At 43.2% G+C, this 18,649-nt stretch overlaps 1 protein-coding gene across 1 annotated transcript; it reads left to right on the top strand.

The window, feature by feature from the left end:
• Window positions 1-1,282: 1,282 nt before the first annotated feature.
• TIGIT (T cell immunoreceptor with Ig and ITIM domains) lies at window positions 1,283-18,279 on the top strand. Its single transcript, XM_081302063.1, has 4 exons — window positions 1,283-1,375; window positions 2,746-3,072; window positions 6,405-6,493; window positions 17,759-18,279. The coding sequence occupies exons 1-4, from the start codon at window positions 1,312-1,314 to the stop codon at window positions 17,993-17,995; spliced, it is 717 nt and encodes a 238-aa protein (XP_081158189.1). The 5' UTR covers window positions 1,283-1,311; the 3' UTR covers window positions 17,996-18,279.
• The last annotated feature ends 370 nt before the right edge of the window (window positions 18,280-18,649 follow it).

The raw sequence follows: 18,649 nt of genomic DNA on the forward strand, positions 1-18,649 counted from the left end.
ACAAGTTTGGCTTTATCACTTCTTCAACTGATGGCATTGTGGCTGTTGAAAGGTAGTGGAGATGTCTCCTGATGTGAGCCTTAAAGGACAGGTCGAGTTTGGGTGGGCAGAGAGAAGCTGGTAAGGTGTACATTGTACAAGGGTCTGAAGGGGGCTGCGACGGTCATGTATAGAGTAAGGAATGGGAAGAACCCAGGGAGGGGAAGAAGCTGGTCTGAGTTCCCTGCAGGGGAGAAGGAGGACTGGAGACTGAATGTGGCTGGAATGAAGGGGACAGGACTAGGCTTTGGATGTTTCCCCTGGAAGAGATGCAGATTTGGGGGATATCTACCAAGGAGCATGCCCAGGATAGCTGTGCTGAGAGTCTAGGAAGCCCATGAATATGGTCCTCCATCTCTTCTCTCAAGTGGTTTCACCAGAGAGGAAGCTTTTGTAAGACCATAATTTCTCACCTTGTTATCTTCAGAGCCTCTGAGTCTGGTACTTTGCAGGCACTCAGGGACTTTTAAATGAATGAAGGGAGGGGAAGACAGAGAAGGAGAGAAGAAGGAAGGGCTAGTCAACAGCAAGACCTAGTGATGAGCCAGGAGCCCCAGAAAAGCGCCAACCAATGCTTTCCCAGAGTTAGATCAGCAGGACTCACTCTTCTCCATACTTCAGACATTCACGGGGTCACTGTGGACAGGAGAACTTGCTCTTGTAGCGTCTCCTGAGTCTACTGCATCTGAGGAACTGATCCAAAGTTCAACAAGTCTCAATTCAGGTACACAAGACCGAAGGGATAAGATTTGAGGAGAACACATCATTCAAGGGAGAGTTGCTCTGTTGGACCCTTGTCCCAGACGGTGTCTGACCTGTAAGTACCCACACTTACAAGTTTTCATTAGGTTGCAGACTCTTCAGCAGGGCGAAGTCAAGGGAGCCTAGTGAGCTGTTCTGGATCAGTAACAGGTTCTCCAGAATCTTAGGTACTGCTCTGGTGCCCTTGAACTCTTTAGATACTAAAGTTTGATTTTTAAAAACTGCATTAAGGCAGAATTTAAAGTAATCAGTTGACTAACAGTCACCAAAGACTAGTATACCTCTAACCACATTTTTGTTTACTTTTCAATGTGTTTCCTTCACGGTCTTTCTTGTGGCTCACCCTATGTAGATTGTGAGCTTATCTGTTTCTGACATTGCTTTTGTGAGCTCAGTTTTTCCGAGACCCTCTTTCCTCACAGGCTCGGTTTCATCTTGCCATCTGCAGTCGGCCAGTTTCAGTCACAGAAGAGGACACATCTGCTTCCTGTAGGCCCCCTGGGCAGAAGCATGCACTGGTGCCTGCTCCTGATCTGGGCCCAGGGCCTGAGGCAGGCTCTCCTCCTCGCCTCAGGTAAGGCCTGGAAAGCTACTGAACTGGGGAGGAGGAAAGAGCAAAGTTGAGCTTGACCTAGAGACCAGGGCACTCTTCAGGGAACTGGTGCTTGCCACCAGTTTGAAGCAAGAAAACATGGTTCTCAGACTCCTGTGTACCCTCGAGTGAGAAAAGACCTTTGAGAATGAGATGCACCTGTATTGGATGGCTGAGCCTCAGGGCTGTGGATCTTCAGGGTGGGGGGTTGCCACCAGCCAGCATTAGAACGGAGGCAGGAGAAGGAGAGGGGAGTGAGAAGGAGGGCAAAAAGGAAGAATAAGCTATTTGCTTTTAGAAGCTCTCTCCTGCTTCTTTTCTATTTTTGAGGAATCTTCCAGGTTGTTGGTAGTAGTTTCCTATGGATCAATAATATCTTCCTCATAGATTCCAGAAGTATCGACCATTACAGACATAATTTTTTGTTAAATTGAGTTCTTATAGACCAAAAACCTTAGACAAATATTTCTGAGAAGGGGGGAACAGAAATATTTTTAAAAAACTGTAGTGCCAACAAATTAATGTTGCTTTCTGAACCTTTTAAGACTGGAGAGGTGCCCCGGGATGCTGGGGGTGGTGAGCATTGGAGAGAATAGTTTTGGTTGGGAGAAGCAGAGTTTCTGGCTAAGCCTCCTTTCCCCTGAATTTCTTGGCTTCCCCAAAGGATTTTCCAGATACCCCCAATGTCCATCAATGAAATAGCCAGGCTTTGCTTCAAAGGAACCCAGCATGGGAGTAGGTTGCTAGAGTACACAGAAAAGTCAAGGATGTGGTGCTGTCTCTGGGGGAGACAAAATAAGGATGTGAAAATAATCAAAGAGCTGGTCATGAATCTAGACGGCAGAATGTCCTGAGAGGGCGAAGTGCTAAGTCTCACAGCCTCAGCCAGGCCCTTAATAAAGTGCTAATTATACAACCGGGGCAGTGAGTGTGAAAGGACAAGGGAGGTGTCTCTGGGCTGCAGTCCTCAGGGATGCAGGGGAGGAAATGCAGATTTGACAAGGCGCTAAGTGAGTGGGGGCGGGGTGGGGGGTAGACAGAAGAAAGCTCTGGAAGTAGAGGTGATAGAGGAAAGGAGCCAGGCTGGACAGAATGGAGGTGTATGAAAAAGGGCAAGAGGACCAGAAGGAGCCAAGGGCTGGGGCTGGGAGACTTAATTGACAGGAAGGAAGAGGAATGCCTCTCGAAATGAAAACAGAAACAATAGTGGTCTGTTTAGAGGAGGGACAGGATGGACTGGAGAAATGATCATTCCTAAAACCAATTCTGGCTCCCTTGGAATTTCTATAGGGAGGTTATAGGCCCACGGGTGACCTGGAACTTATGTGTGCCCCTTTTCTCTTTCCTAAAAGTTACGACAGGCACAATAATGATGAAGGGGAACATTTCTGCAGAGGAAGGTGGCTCGGTCATCTTACAGTGTCATCTCTCCTTCACCATGACTGAAGTGACCCAAGTCAACTGGGAACAGCGGGACCAACTTCTAGCCATTTGTCATACTGAATATGGGTGGTACATCAACCCGGCCTTCCGTGAGCGGGTGGCCCCAGGCCCTCACTTTGGCCTCACTTTCCGGTCACTGACCATGAATGACACGGGGGAGTACTTCTGCATCTATCACACCTACCCTGATGGGATTTACAAGGGGAGCATCTTCCTGGAGGTCCTAGGAAGCTCAGGTATTTCCTCAGGAGCAGCATAGAAAATGCCATCCTGACACAGTCTGGGGAGCAAAGCTCAGTCCTGGAGCACATTTGAATCACTTGTGGAGTTTTTAAAGCATTCTGATACCAGGGCCCTCACACAGACCAATGAAATCAGAATCTCTAGGGGCAAACAAGGATGTGATGTGATCCCTAAGCATCCTGGTGATTCAATTTGCAGCTAGGACTGAGAGCCACTGCTCTTGAGTGGGAAGCACAGCTTATCTATATTACAAGGAAGACCGATTGGTAAGGTCATATGCTCATTTATTGATTTAGTGTCAATCATGCACATTATAATTAGCCCTTAAGTTTATAAAGATCAGAGCTAGTTAATGTACAATAATTGGCATTGGTGTTGCATTTCAGAGTTTCCAAAATTCCTTCAGTCCTTACCCATTTGGATGCTTAAACCATTTCTCCCAAAGTTGGAAAGGATTATTATCCTATCTGAGAGATAGTATAGGGAGTGGTTCAGAGCTCAAACTCTGACACCAGACAGCCTGGATTCAAATTCTTCTTTGCTGTTGACCTCAGACAAGATTACTCAGCTCCTCTGAGCATCGTTTTTTTTTTTTTCATCTGTGCAATAAGGATGTATGTAAGACCTTATGAGGTGCTAATGTGGGATTGGATTACCTACTGCAAGAAAATATCCTTACATCAGTGCCTGGATCATGGTAAGCACCATGTAAGTGTTGACTGTGAATGTGATTCTTATTTGACTGTTTGATGAAGGTGAAAACTTAGGCTTGTATCTAGTTGCACAGAGTGGTAGAGCTGATGTTAACACAGGTGTTCTATTTCCATGGACCTCCAAACTCAAAATGTCTACTTTCTGACATCAATTATGTTGGGGATTAATTTTCATGAGTTTTCAAAGTATGTGTATATTGGGAAAATGAAAGTTTACCTTAAAGTTTCCTTTCAAATGTCACTTCTTGGCTGGTCCCAACCGAGGCCAAGTGCCATGAGTAGTTAGGTGCCTAGGTTCCGGAATCACATTACTGGGGTTTGATATTGGAATGGGTAAATTATTTAGCTTTCTCTCAGTTTTCTCATTTATAAAATGTGGTGAACAATCTCATGAGCTGTTATGAATCAGGTCTTGTAGCAGTGCTGAGCACATAATAAGCTTAACTTAATAAACACTTGTTATTATACTATTTATTGCCTTGTGGTTAGAGGAGATCTAGACAATAACAGAGCAGAGGACCAGCAAGCATAACCACCTGATGGTCTTTACTATTTTGGGCTTTTGTCATATGCCCAAAGGCCCATCAGCTACTGCAGGACTGGGGATAGGGTGGGATCCAGACAGATCACCTCCTACCCCCATGGCATGGAGGCCCCAGGAACTGGAGCCCACAGGGGAACTATATTATGTTTGCTCATGGCTAAAACATGAGAAAATATAATATAGGCTAAAACATGTCCAGGGACTGATGTTCCTAGCAAGCATACTTGTCCCTGGCCACAGCAGCACAGCTATTCTCCATGGGAAAATGGAGAAATGAAGGGGCAAGTGTCTTCCCTGTACCTCATGGGCCTCCTGGGGGGAGCATTCAGAAGACATTCTGTTGGACCCCTGATCCACTCCTGCCCAAGGGCCACACATTTCCACTCTTTTTGCCCTGGCAGACCTCAGGGCCACCACTGATCACGTGTAGTTTTCCTCCTGTTTCTCAAGGGCTTAGTTGCTTATCCGGAGTGCAAGACCTTTATAATTACTCGCACTAACTCCAAACCTTAACTTTTTTCTGACCCTAATCTCAAACCTTAGTCCAAGTTTCTAGTAACTACCACATGTAAGCTATTTCTAACCTTAAAGCTAGAACTAACCCTACAGCTCACCTGATACTAAGCACGAGTCTTAAGTATCCTTTTGCAGAGTCCACCCCTGCTCCAGCTGCATGTTCTGGTGCTTGCTCTATGGCTGCTTCTGTTCCAAAGACCTTAAAGTCTTTGATCATTGAATATGACTGTGAATGGAAGAATTGGAGTTTTAACTTCAGACAGAAATTTCCAATGAAGGTGATATTCTTAATATCCAAAATACTTTCTGGTCCTAATTATATCTCTAAACCTCAACAAATTCATTATCATAACCTCCCCTTAAACGTGGCCATGGTATTAACCTTCTGCTTCTATCATCAAGCTGGAAGAGAATCCAATCTCAATCCTGTCCCCCAGGCTGGCTCTGACCTCAGCTATGAGCACAGATCTTATCTGGGCTCTGTGGGTAGCCCTCTGCGGCCCACCCTGACTCCTGCAGGGTGTCTGCTATCTGGTTCCTACCTGCCTTCTTTCCCACTGAGTGAACTTCATTGCTGTGGTCAGAGATGCCCGGCTTAGCCTATTGAGACTGAGTCCTCAGAGTGGGAGGAGCATGGCATTTGGCTTTTGGACAGATACTGCCCTTGTCCTAGGGGATTGGAGACCTTGGCAGCCATTCTAGCAATTTCAGACCTTAGAAGGTAGCAAGGCCAGGCCTCTGCTAGACCCTTGTTTTCCAAGTCTGCCCTGGACTCTTGGGTCCTGCCTAAGGCCCTGGGGTGGAGGTAGAAGAGGGATGAAGTGGCCTGGAAACTCTTCTACCCATAGCACAGCATGCATCAGGACAACTGTTTGGGTTCTCTCATATTCTCCTTAAATCAAATATCACTCATGTCTTCAAAAGTCTCCTCTTGCCTCTTTTTTCTTTCCATTATATTTTATGTCTTAAAGAGATTCGCTTGTTCATACTCTCATTCATGCTACAAATATTTCATATCTATTATGTGTCAGGTGCTGATAAAACAGCAAAGGATAAGGCTCCAGAGCCTTCCTCCCTCCAGAGTTTCACAGCTGAGCTGGAAATAAGGGTTAAGGAGAAAAGTCACATGGCTTTTCTTTTCGTAATTTGATATTAATTTATTGCATTTCTAATTAAACTGATTTAAATGATATGATTATGTATATGAAGTGTAATGCAAGAAATTGCTCACTTTTTGGATTTTCTTCTGATGGTATTATTTCTTTCATTTCATGATTACTGAAAATGATCTTGTGGGATAGAGGAAAGGAGTGCTAAAAAGAATTTGCTCTGGTTCAAATACAGGAGGCATGACAATACTTGGAGATGAGTCATTGATTTCCTGATAGTCCAGGTGGACTCTTTGCTGTCCAAAGAGTTGGACTTAAAGACTCCAGGCCTGTGGTTGGAGAAAGGCACTTGTGTGTCCCTGGGCCCTGAAGCTGAGGCTTCCCTGGGAAGGCAGCTTCGCTTTGGGTCTCTGCCATTCACCTCTATTTTGTCCTCCCTCTAGAGCGCAGCGTCGGATTCCAGGTCCCATTGCTTGCAGTGCTGGGGGTCATCTGCATAGCAGTCATCGGGATGGTGGCATTGGCTAAAAAGGTAATGACTCTGGCTACACACTTCAGTCAAGAACATCTCTGTCCCTACCACCTGGTGCTTTCAGTGTCCTTTCTGTCCAGAGAGAGAGAGAGAGAGCGAGCCAGATGTGACCTCCCCTGTTGCCCCTTGTACCTTTTTCTTGACATTGTTCTGCCTTTGAATGCATTTAGGTTCTTCCCTTGTCCCTCTTCCAGGCTGGAAGCTCCTGGAAGGTTGAACCTGAATCCTACCTGTCTTGCTCTCTGCAGTTGCTGGTTCCGGCCTGACCCTTAAGCCACTACTCTGGGAGTTCATCTACTATAAGTTTCATGCATCTTAGAGGATGTCTACTGTGGGCTAGGGCTTTCTTTATAGTAGCTCATTTAATTTTCACAACTCTTAGCTGGGGCTGAGTAGCCCAGCACTTCTGTAGAATGGGAAATGAACACTAAAAATCTGGGGACCACAGATGCATGGCAAGATCAATGGGTTGTAAATCCTCTGCTACTTTAGGTTAGAGGTCTTGTGGTGTAAAGAGTAATGGAGGGAGAATTGAAAGATCTAGTTTCTAGTTTGGCACTGAGTGTATGGTTTTTTCCAGGTCTTCGCTTCTTCATATGTAAAATGGGGTTTGTCATTCTGTGTGCTCTATATCACAAAGTTGTGATGAACGGGTGGCGTATTTCACGTGAAAGCTTTGTAATGGTGAAGAAATATGTCAGTGACCTTGCTGTTACAAACTGGAAGCTCTTGCTTGGAATGAGCAGGGGAGTCCTCACTCCCTGGTCTGGCTGATCTCTTGGGTTCTTCTGGTAGCCCAACTCTCCTTTATTCAGTTCACTACACAAACTTTTTGGGGAATGCAGCCTGTGTTCTCCAAACTGTTTTCTTTCTTTATCCCAGAGCTTCTTCCCAGATTCTGACCCACTCTTCCTCCAAGGATGGTTGTGGTCAGTTAATAACTCATCTCTGTAGTCCAAAATTACTCCCTCTGGACTATGTACTTGGTGCTGTTGTTACTGATGTGTGTGGATTTATACCTACCATCTTCTCTTCATGTTTGCCTTCCCCCCATTCTACCTGTCATCTTTTGAATTAAGGTTCTCTTTAATTCAAAATAGTTTTCTTTATTATTAAAAAAAACTATTTGTAGTCCTACCAGCAATGTATGAGTGTGCCTTTTCCCCCACATCTTCGCAGAAAACAGTATGGAGATTCCTTGGAAAACTTGGAACGGAACTAACATTCAACCCAGTTATCCCACTCCTCCGTTTATACCCAAAGGACTTAAAAACAGCAAACTACAGGGATACAGCCTTATCAGTGTTTATAGACGCACAATTCACAACAGCTAAAATGTAGAACGAACCTAGATGTCCTTCAGTAGATGAATGAATAGGGAAACTTTGGTATATATACACAATGGAACTCAGCATTGAAAGAGAATAAAATCATGGCATTTGCAGGTAAATAGATGGAGTTGGAGAATATAATGCTAAGTGAAGCAAGTCAATCCCAAAAAACCAAAAGCTGAGCATTTTCTTAGATATGAGGATGCTGACTAACAATGGCCATCCAGGGCTGGTGGAGCAGGGGTGGGGAGTGGGAGGGGTGGGGTGGTGGTGGGGGGGACATGGGAGGAATGGATAGGGCAAAGGGGAGAGAGAGGAAAGGAAGGGGCAAGGGGGTAGGAATGATAAGTTAGACATCATTACCCTAAGTACATTGATGAAAACATGAATGGTGGGGAAAATAGTTTGTGTACAATCAGGGACTTGAAAAATTGTGCTCTGTATGTGTAATATGAAATGAATTGCATTCTGCCATCATGTATAACAAATTAGAATAAAAATAATTTAATTTAAAAAAGAAAAAAGTTGAAATAGTGGGAAAAACCTATTTGTTAGCTATGTACCCCTGACTAATTAATATTTCTATTAGTACTAATAAATTAGTGCTTTTATCATCTCCTAGGTTATACAAGAATCTCAGAGCATGTTAACTCTTTTTATCTCCCTCCTTCTCCAACTTATTGCTGTTATTACTATGCCTTTAAATTCTCTGTACATTTTTTTTTTTTTTTTGTATTGAGGATTGAATCCAGGGTTGCTTAACCATTCAGCCACATCCCAAACCCTTTAAAAAAAAATGTTTAATTTTGAGACAGTTGCTGATTCTGGCTTTGAACTTGTGATCCTCTTGCCTCAGCCTCTGGAGTCGCTGTGATTATAGGTATATGTCACCACACCCTGCAGTTTTGTCTACATTTTAAATCCCCAAAGAAATGGGTTTTATTGTTTTATGAGTCGATATTCATTTAGATCCACCCTTTCTGTTGCTCTTTACTCTGTCCTATATGTCCTGTGTTGTAACTAGGATCATTTTCCTGTGCCTGAAGTAAGTCCTGCAGTATTTCCTTTACTGCAGGTCTGTGGGTGAGGAATTATTTTGGTTTTTGTTTGTCTAAAAATATTTTCCCCCCGAATGTAAAAATAATACATTTGTTTTGCCAGGTATAGAATTCTATGTTGGCGATTATTTTCTTTCAGGACATGGAAAATATTATTCCATTGTCTAGCTTCCTATATTTTTGTTGAGAAACCAGGTCTTGTTTTTGCTACTTTGAAAATGTCTTTTTTTTTCTTTCCTTTTGGTTCTTTTAAATTTCCCTTGTCTTTCTTCAGCAATTGTACCATGATATAATTAGGTGTAGTCATCTTTGTATTTATTGTTTGGAGCTGGGGTGGAGTGCCTTTTCAATCTGTGTTTCGATGGTTTTTGTCAGTTTTAGATCAATCCTGGCCATTAGTTCTTCATATCTTCCTTCTCCAATCTTGCTTTCTTCTGCTTCTGGAGCTCTAATTACAGGTATTTTTAGACATTTTCACTTTTCTCCTACACAGCTCTGAGTCTCTTTTTTTTTTTTATTTTTCCATCCATTTGTCTCGTTATATTTTATAGTAGATGTTTTCTTCTGACATACCTTCCAGGTTCCTAGGTATCTCTTCTGATGTATCTATTCTTTGTTTAAATAGTTCATAGTCTGTCAAAATTCCCAATCTTGTCTTTTAAATTACTTGAAAATATTAATCAATTATTGTGAAGCTTGTGCCTGATCATTTTATTAATTGGATCCTCCTTGAGTCTTTTTCTATTGCCTATTTTTACTTGTTTATGGGTCATAACTTATCTTCTTAACTAGTACTTTTCATTAAGGGTGGTGAATTCTACATGAAAAACGATAGCAATAATTCGAGGCTCTCGTAATATCATCTTCCTCCAGAGACTATTCCCTTTGTACCTGGTGGGTGGCAGGTCTAGAGGCACTAGCAATCCCGGGTCACCCTAATTAAATCAGTGTTGAGGGGCTTTTGTGCTGGATTTCAATTTCGGCTACTCCCTTGCTCTTGGTCCTTTGGGATCCACTTAAAAACCCATAATATTTTCCAAAGTCCTCCCTTCCAAGGAGGTTTCTGAACCCAACTTTTGTCCCTCCTATCAGAAGCTCTCTGCAGCTTATCTGCCTCTCAGCTATAACTTTCAGACAATTCTCTCCAGGGGAAAATGTCCCCACATTCTCACCATCTGTCTCTCTGGGTTTCTTCTTTCACCCCTAGATTCCTCATTGATTTTTCAGATCTCTAATTTCTTCAAGCAGATGTTTCTAATATTTCGTTGATCTTTTCTAGTTTTTCTCAGGAGAAGGTTTGGTTCAAAGCAACACAGTCAACCAAGGTCCACCAGAGGCAGAACTCCTCTTTAGGATGCCATGTTTCACATTTGCATTTGAAACTTGACTCCTACAAGCAGGCAGATTCAGCTGGCTCACCTTTGCTATACCTTGGGGTGTTTGGGGCCAAGATCCTCACAGGAGTCACAGCAGCCCCTCAGTTCCTAATTCCTAACCAGTCACTTTCCCTCCATCTGACTAGGTCTTCGCTAATCCCAGTGAGAGAGGAATTTGGTCAAACTTTGTGTCCTTAGTCTCTGGTTCCATTTTGCGTTCCTGTTGTGAGTTCTTACTCTCTTTTACTCTCTCCCCCCCCCTCCCCAGAAAAGAACCACTCTCTAATTTTTCTCTTTTTTTCTAATTTAACTTCTAGTTTAATTTTTGTTTTATTTTGCTTTTACTCATGTTGATCTTTTGAAGACCACAGACTTGATTTTTTCCCCAGGTCTCAGATTTTGGATGAATTACATAAATAAGAATTGCTTAATAAGAAAGTATCATTATAATATTCTCTAGCTTAGACCTCAAGGTATTTTGCATTTTAAACAGTCTTAATTTTATATCCTTGCCTTGACCTCATTGTATATGTTTTTCTACTGTTATTAATGCTACTGATGAGATTACACTTTTTCCTGCATATTAATATCTGTTATCAGGACTCATCTTGGACTTTTAGCTTAATATTTAACATCTTAAATTCTGTCAGTTTTCATAAACCTACTCTGTTTTTCTCAATCTACCACCAATATCAAGGGTATAATATAAAAAATTACATGTTCTATTTGACATATGTTGTCTTCAACCTGATTCATAAATGACGAGAGCCCAGGACTCCTCACCCTAATCTTACCTGACCAAGAAGAGATTGAAATGAGGATGCAGAAAGATATTTTGGTGGCAGAGCCAAAGTCATGCATCCTCAGAGAGGTACAAATTGCCCAGGTCTTCCCTAGTCACAGGTCCAACAGTTCAAAGGCACCTGTAGGGACCTTGCTAATTTGGTCCTTTAGGAACTAAAGATTCTTCAAAGGTAGGAAAAGTGGTGATTTCCCTGTGTAAATTACAGGAGGCTTTATACTACAGTTGATTTCTTGATACATTAATTTGTTTGCAAAAATGTCTATTGTGTCACAATTCAAACCCTCTCTTTGTGGTTATAAGACAAGCTTTGAGGTTACTGATCTGCCTGGTTCACAGGGATGATGCCATGTATATTTAATCATTCACCAGAGCTGGTCAACCAGACTGTGGGGGACCCAGTGGGGGCTGAGATGTGCCTGGTACTAACAAGGAAGATGAGATGTGCCTGGTACTAACAAGGAAGCCCACAATCCATAGTATTTTCATTTATGTCACAGGTGTCACAACTGACATGGTCAGGAAATGAAACCTCTAAGGGAAAGTGAGAACAGAGAGGAGTGATAAGCTAGTGGGAGAGGAGGAAAGATGACATTGATCTGCAAGCTGGGAAGGGAGCTGCTATGGTGGCTGGTGAACAGATGTCCTCTGCTGTCACCAGCATTCTGCAGCTCTGGAATGGAAGGATTAAAGCCTCTTTAGAGGCAATGGAACACGTTTTTTCTGTTAAGTATTCAAGGCTGGTTCATTTTCATGCCAGGCACCCAGATTAACTTTGGTCAACATGGAGATCGAGAAATAAGAAAATGTGCAAAGACAGTATCTATCAAGTCCCGTTCCCTGTCTGCAGTGTTTTACTTCCCAGCCTGCTTTTTGACATTTCTACTGCTTCCTGTTTAGTGCAGGTCCTCTCTGCTTTTGTCCTGTGTGTTGACTGTAGTCTCCAATGCTCGCTCTCTCCTCATTCAAAACATTTTTTGCATGCATTATTCAAGCTTCCACATGGAACACATAGTTTGAAATTGGGTTGTCCGAGGACACTTATTGTTGTGATTTGGATGGGAGGTGTCCCCCAAAAGCTTATGTGTGAGACAATGCAAGAACACTGAGAGATAAAATGATTGGGTCATGAGAGCCAATCCCCTGATGGGATTAACACTTACTAAGGGGACTTACAAAGGAAACTATAAAGGGGGATGTAGCAGTGTGTTGTAACCACCTCTTATACTTTAGGGGAGATCATAGGGCACTACTGGAACTTGGACAGAGAGTTATCTGGAAGGGCTGCCTTGAGAAATGCTGTACTCAGTAACTGAGTGTCACAACCAGTCCAAGGCCACCCTGCAGAGAGAATGCAGGGAATAGAAACCACTACCTCAATCTCTTTTCTTCCATCTCCCTACTGTTCAACATTGACTGAACCCAAACTTAAGATGGAGGCCAAGAGAACCCACTTATGCAGTATATGTAGGGCAGTTTTCTTAGGGCATGGAAGAGGGTGGAGAAGGTTGGAGACCAGAGCTCAAGGACAAGTGGACCTTATCTATACCAATACTGATTAGATAGCTGGAAACTGGGCAAGGGATCTAAATTTTCCTCAGGGCTGACTGACGTCAGCCTTCTCTTGTGTATTCTTAATGTTCTTTGATTAAATATCTAAGCAATGCTCTTGTTGGCTGCCCATCTACATTTCTCCTGGGAATACTGTGCTGTTATCCATCTTAATATCCCCTGAAACAGGCTTCTTTGGCTCCCTCTGCAGTAATTACATCCAGTTCGTTTCTAAAGTGTTGCCATCTGCACCTTCTTATTTTGGGGTGTCTGCATCCCATTGCTATTAGGGATCCAGTTCTGCAAAGCATCTCCTACTTCAGCCCCTGCCTGTTGAGGAGAGAGATCATGGACTTCTCAGTGATGCTAGTATGGCCCTCCCTAGCACATCCTTTCCCACCTTAGGACAAGAAGTGCTCCCTGGATCTGCCCTAGGAGATCCAACATAATCAACTGTTGGATTTTTGAAATTACTTACTACAGGAATTGGCAAAGTTTCTCTGTAAAAGGCCAGATAGTAAATTAGGCTTTGTGGGCCATATGGTCTCTTGCAAAAATCCAACTCTGCCATTGTAGTGTGGAAGCACTATAGATAATATTTAAATGAATGAATATGGCTTTGTTCCAATACACCATTATTTATAAACACTAAAATTTAAATTCCCTGCAATTTTCATGTGTCATGAAACATTACTTATTCTTTTTTTCTCTCCCTAATCACTGGAAAATGTAAATACAATTTTTTGCTTGTGGACTGTACAAAAACCAACAGTAGGCCAGATTTGACCCAGGGGTTTTAGCTTCCTCCATCTTGATTTTGGTAGGTTCATTGTACCATTCTCCTTTTTCTGAGCATTTTGTTTTCTTCTTGCACTGTCTGCTGGAGCAGTGTTAGCATCTCCATTGAAAACAGAATACTCTTACTTTTCTCTTGTGGCCCTTGTGAAGATGTTAAATCTTGTGTCATGAGATATGTGCCCATATTGGCAAATTAGCCTTTATCTAGTCTCCATATTCTCACCCACCTCAGGTCCATCACCTTTGGAATCCACTCCCAGGCAAAAATCTCCTGGTTCCTGCTAGTAGTACATTGAAGCCGAGTCCTTTTCTGTATAACCTTTCCCTTTCCTTAGCAGAACCATCACTTCCACCATTAGTGTAGACCAACATTTTACCCTATCTGATGGTGGAGGTGGAGGCAGATCTGAGCAGGGATTATATTCCATCAGGGAAAAGGGGACCCCTTCTGTAGCTCCTGGTGGTGCAAGTGAAGCAGGTGTTTCAAAGCTCTCACTGCACCTACCCAGAGGTCTACCTCCCAGGACTCAGAGTCTCCTCCTTTCCTATTAAGACCTTGGTTTTGGCATGAAATCATTGCCCAGTCTGTGAGTCCTTTGAGGTTCTGTCACTCTTAACAATTAACTCCTGGGCCTAGTCTTCAGCTGCTGAAGACGAGTGTCTCTTTAGATGCTGCCAAGGAAGAGCTTTGACTTCCACACTTGGTTGGAAGTTGGTGATGTGTCTGAGCCTGTCACTTTCTCTGTTCAGTGTATCAGAGGACCTTATCAAGATCCAGTCACTCCCAGAGTCCTAAGAATTTCTGTTCACCCCATACTTCTCAAATACCAGAGCTAGTGCACCAGCTCATAGTCCCTTTCCATCTGGGTCTCACCCCATTTCTTCACAAGTCACCTCCCCAGTCCCCTCCCTATGGCTACCTTGCAGCATCCTTCTCAGGAGCAACTGGGGAGAATGATTTACTGGGATGGGCCCTCAGATGGAGGGTAGTGAAGGTAACAATATAGGGTAAGGAAAGAAAGCTCAGCATGAATGTGACCTCAGCTTGAGACTTGACTGAAGCAAGAATTATATACAAAGCTGGTTGCACGTTGAAGGAAGGAGCTGGCCTTTTGAAAACCTGCTTCAGCCAATGACCACTGACTGCTCACCAGGAAAGGCCAAGAGCAACTCACCAGAGAAGAGGCAGCTCACAGCCCAATGCTCCCAGTTTCTGGGGAATGGAAGAACCATTCAGGTGTAGGAATCTGAGCATGACATCAATGGCATTTCCTACAGACCCTAGAAGCCAGCAGGTTGCACTCTTTGGGGTCCTAGTCTTTGGAATCAGGCAGAACTAGGTTTGGGTCCCAGCTCTTCAGTAACTTCAGTAGCTGAGCCACTACTAAGCCTCATCTGTAAAATCTGGATAATTATGGCTTTCCCTTATAAAGATGTGGGAAAACTTTAGTCAAATAATTCATTTAATAAGGCATTTGGCATTTTTTACTGGCATGTATTAGTAACCATTACTTATTAGGTTCTTATAATTATTATAAATTTTATTTACCACAGTACTTCATAATACCTTGTGTTCCAAACTGTTTACAGTCTATGGATTTAATATGAATAAATGTTTTAGGCTAAGCAGATACTGGGAAAAGTGCCCCTGGGGAGTGAGAGCAAAGAAAGGTATATATGTCCAGATCCTGTGCAATGGCTCAGCCAACCAAGGTGTTCACTCTCACATTCTCCTCGAGGCCAGTGTTTGTCCTAGAGGGACTCAGCTGCCATCTCTCTAACTCCCTTTGGTCCTCTAGGACAACATCAATGCATTAATCCTAGAGCTATTTTTTATACCAATTGTAATTATAGATCCCTCACAGAGGACAGAATAGAAATGGAACAGCTGAGGGACCCATCTCAGGAATATTTGCATTTCTCAGAGGACTTCTGGAACTCAAAATAGTTTTAAGATTAAAAGGCAAGGGTGGCCATTCTTACCAAGAACACATAAGCATAAAAGGTCATTATTAATTCTTTGAGAAAGAATTAAGGGTTCATATTTTTAAAATGGATTGGATTGCATCAAGGGATGTAGTAGTTCTTTTACATACAGCATGAGCACTGATAACCATCTTCTTCATATTTATGTTAAGGTTTAGCAACTTCTACTGGAAAGGAGTGATCACTGATGTGTCTTTGTGCTTCTGAGACTATGGCGTCTCTAGATCCAACTCCTTCAGGCCTGCAGTGAGTCACCATCCCTCATTATTTTTTCCCTTTATTTTATTTATTTATTTTTATGTGGTTCTGAGGATCGAACCCAGTGCCTCACATGTGTGTGGGAGGCACATGCTCCACCACTGAGCTGCAACCCCAGCCCACCCTCCTTCCATCCCTGATTTTTGACATTTGTTCACTGTGCCCATCCACACAGCCTTTACGCTCCCTCTCAACTTCGCAGCCTATATTTGTTCCCTGCTGGGCTTGACACTAGATGATGCCGGGGACAGTATTTCCCTCCTTGGAAGCAGTGGTTGTGGGCAGAAGGAAATTCAGTGTGCATTTGTTGCTGTTATTTTCCAAGTCTGTGTGGCTCTTGGTGATTCTGTCATTCAGACGTATGGTGGGGTCGGTGACCTGCATTACAGCACTCTTCAATAAGGCCGAGGGGGTGTCAACTTTGCACTGAGATGTCAATAAGCATTTCTTTTGTCATCCACTTGTGCCTGCTGGTCTTCAATTTCCTTGTCTTAACACAACCTTCATCTATGATGCTCTCACATGGAGGTAATGGCTGACTTCACATCCCCGATTTTACTAAACAAATGTCACTGTTCTGCCCTAGTGTCCCATAAGTACAATTGTAGTTGGCTGGTCATGAGACTCTGCTTTGATTTAGAAAATCAGGTTCTTTTAGATATGAGACTGTAGAAGTGTGTGTGTGTGCGTGTGTGTGTGTGTGTGTGTGTGTGTGTGTGTACACATATGTGCCCAGGGCCTGCATCTGCATTTCAGTCCCTAAGACACATATCAAGCATTTGTTAAGGGCTCTGAGGTTGCCAAGAAGAATAGAGCCAGACCCTTCCTTCAGTGACCTCACATTTTGGAACATGGAGAAGATAGAAGGATAAATAGATAAATCTGAGACAGTATTGAATGTTACAAGAGAGAACACCATATTCCAGCTCACAGGATGAAGGGGGTCAGAGAAGGCTTCTTGACAACGTGGCTGCAGAGCTGAGTTGGGGAGAATAAATAGAACTACCTGGGAATGCACAGTGGGCACAGTGTACACAAAATCAGGAGGCAAGAAAGTGTCTGGCACTGTGCAGCTGTGAGAGGAGAAGCCGTTTGGCTGAGGAGAAAGCATGGCCTGGAATCAGACTAAGCAGGGTCAGTGCAGGACTCATGCTGAGGCACAGAGCTTTCCCTTGTCCTTTCTAGTGCATCCCAAAGTAGACACGATAGAGTGGTTTCTGAGTTCCATGCATGACCTAGTCCAAGTGGGGCTCAAAGAAGATTCTTAATAAGTGGTGGCTCTCTGGCATCTAGACCCCAAGAATTGGGATATGAGGCAGGAGAAGAAGCTGGAAAGGTGGGGGTGACCAAGTCACAAAGGTGTTTTGGAGGAATCAGTCTCCAGTGGGGAAGGTTTGAAATTATGGATATTCTTCCCCAAAGAATGCATCTTAAAATAAACTTTTAAAAATGTTTTATTAGTTGTTGATGGACCTTTATATTTATTTGTTTATATGTGGTGCTGAGATGGACCTTTATTTATTTATTTGTTTATATGTGGTGCTGAGAATCAAACCCAGCGCCTCACACATGCAAGGCAAGTGCTCTACCACTGAGCCACCACCCCAGCCCCCTAAAATAAACTTTTTAATTCAATTTAAGGGTATTTGCAAATGCCCTAAAGTCCAACTGTGCATGCCAGGTGAAGCACCCCTGCTGTAGGCAGTGGGTGCTATTGAAGAGTCTTACACAGACGTATGGATGGATCCAATTTTCATGTTCACAATATTACTGCTGGTGGCTGTGTGAAGTTGGGTTAGAAGTAATAGGGAGTCTAGAGTCAGGCAGGTATGAAGTTGGCAGAGAAGACCAGAAGCAGAAATGGAATCAAGTTGGATGGGTTTTATGGATGATTGGAGTTCAGCATTAGCTTCCAGGTTTCTGGTGCCATAAATCAGAATAAAAAATGTAGGGGCAGGAGCAGTTTGTTGGGGAGGAACATGATGGTTTCTTCGGGACAAGATGAGTCTAAACTTGCCATCATCAGCCAGTGATGCACACTTAGCAGGTGGACATTTTAGAATATCATTTCCATATACTCACTTTTTTAATTTGTTTGTTTCTAGAAGACATCTTTCAGAATCCCTTCGGTGGAAAGTGACCTCAGGAGATCACCCCCTGCACGGCAGGAGTGGAGCCCCAGCATCTCCTCGTCCCCTGGAAACTATGTTCTGGCAGGAGCTACCCCTGCTGTCCTCTGCAGTGTGCAGAGGGAAAATGACTATGCTGAGCCTCATGACTACTTTAATGTCCTGAGTTACAGAAGCCTGGGCAACTTCAGCTTCCTCACAGAGACTGGTTAACAATCCGAGGCATCTCCTGGGAGATATGTTCCTGGCTTTGTATTATGGATGGATGTGTAAGCCTCTGTTCTCTCCATCAATCCTCTCTCTCTCTGTCTCTGTCTCTCTCTCTTTCTCTCTCTCTCTGTGTGTGTGTGTCTGTGTGTGCTCACTTGAGTGAATAGATGTCATCCTCTTCTCCATATTCACTTCCTCTGTCCTTCCTTTCCATTCCCTTATTGCAGACCAGAGGTGAATAACTTGCATCTTGGTCATGAATGTGAATTTAAACAAAACAGAACAAAACAAAAACCAAAAAACACACACACCCAAAACCCTTGACCTGGCTTTGCATCTAACATTTTGAGCAGACCCTGTGACTCCAAGAAACACACTCCTCATGATAGTGCCAGGCAGGATTTTGTGCTTCAGGGTGTGTGGTAGATGATGAGAATGAGTCAGGTACGAAGCCACCCTTGTATCATTTCTCCTTGTCATTTTCATAAATATTCATTCATTCAAGGCAATTTATGAATGAGACATGGTACCAGCCTCGATGGTGAAGCTCAAGGGTGACTAAACCTTGTCTCTGCCCTTAGGAACATACAGTAAAATGGGGAGACAATATTTACATTAAAAGGTTATAAGGAGATGAAGACACAGGTTGCAGGTTTT

The sequence above is a fragment of the Spermophilus citellus genome (genome assembly GCF_964194105.1).
Source record: "Spermophilus citellus genome assembly, chromosome: 7".
NCBI lineage: Eukaryota > Metazoa > Chordata > Mammalia > Rodentia > Sciuridae > Spermophilus > Spermophilus citellus.

What these genes read in the sequence shown, in the direction of transcription:
- TIGIT (XM_081302063.1), top strand. Translation starts at nt 1,312, where the DNA reads ATGCACTGGTGCCTGCTCCTGATCTGGGCCCAGGGCCTGAGGCAGGCT. An exon ending in GGAGGTCCTAGGAAGCTCAG is followed by an intron (nt 3,073 to 6,404) that starts GTATTTCCTCAG and finishes TCCTCCCTCTAG; the next exon opens with AGCGCAGCGTCGGATTCCAG. An exon ending in TGGTGGCATTGGCTAAAAAG is followed by an intron (nt 6,494 to 17,758) that starts GTAATGACTCTG and finishes GTTTGTTTCTAG; the next exon opens with AAGACATCTTTCAGAATCCC.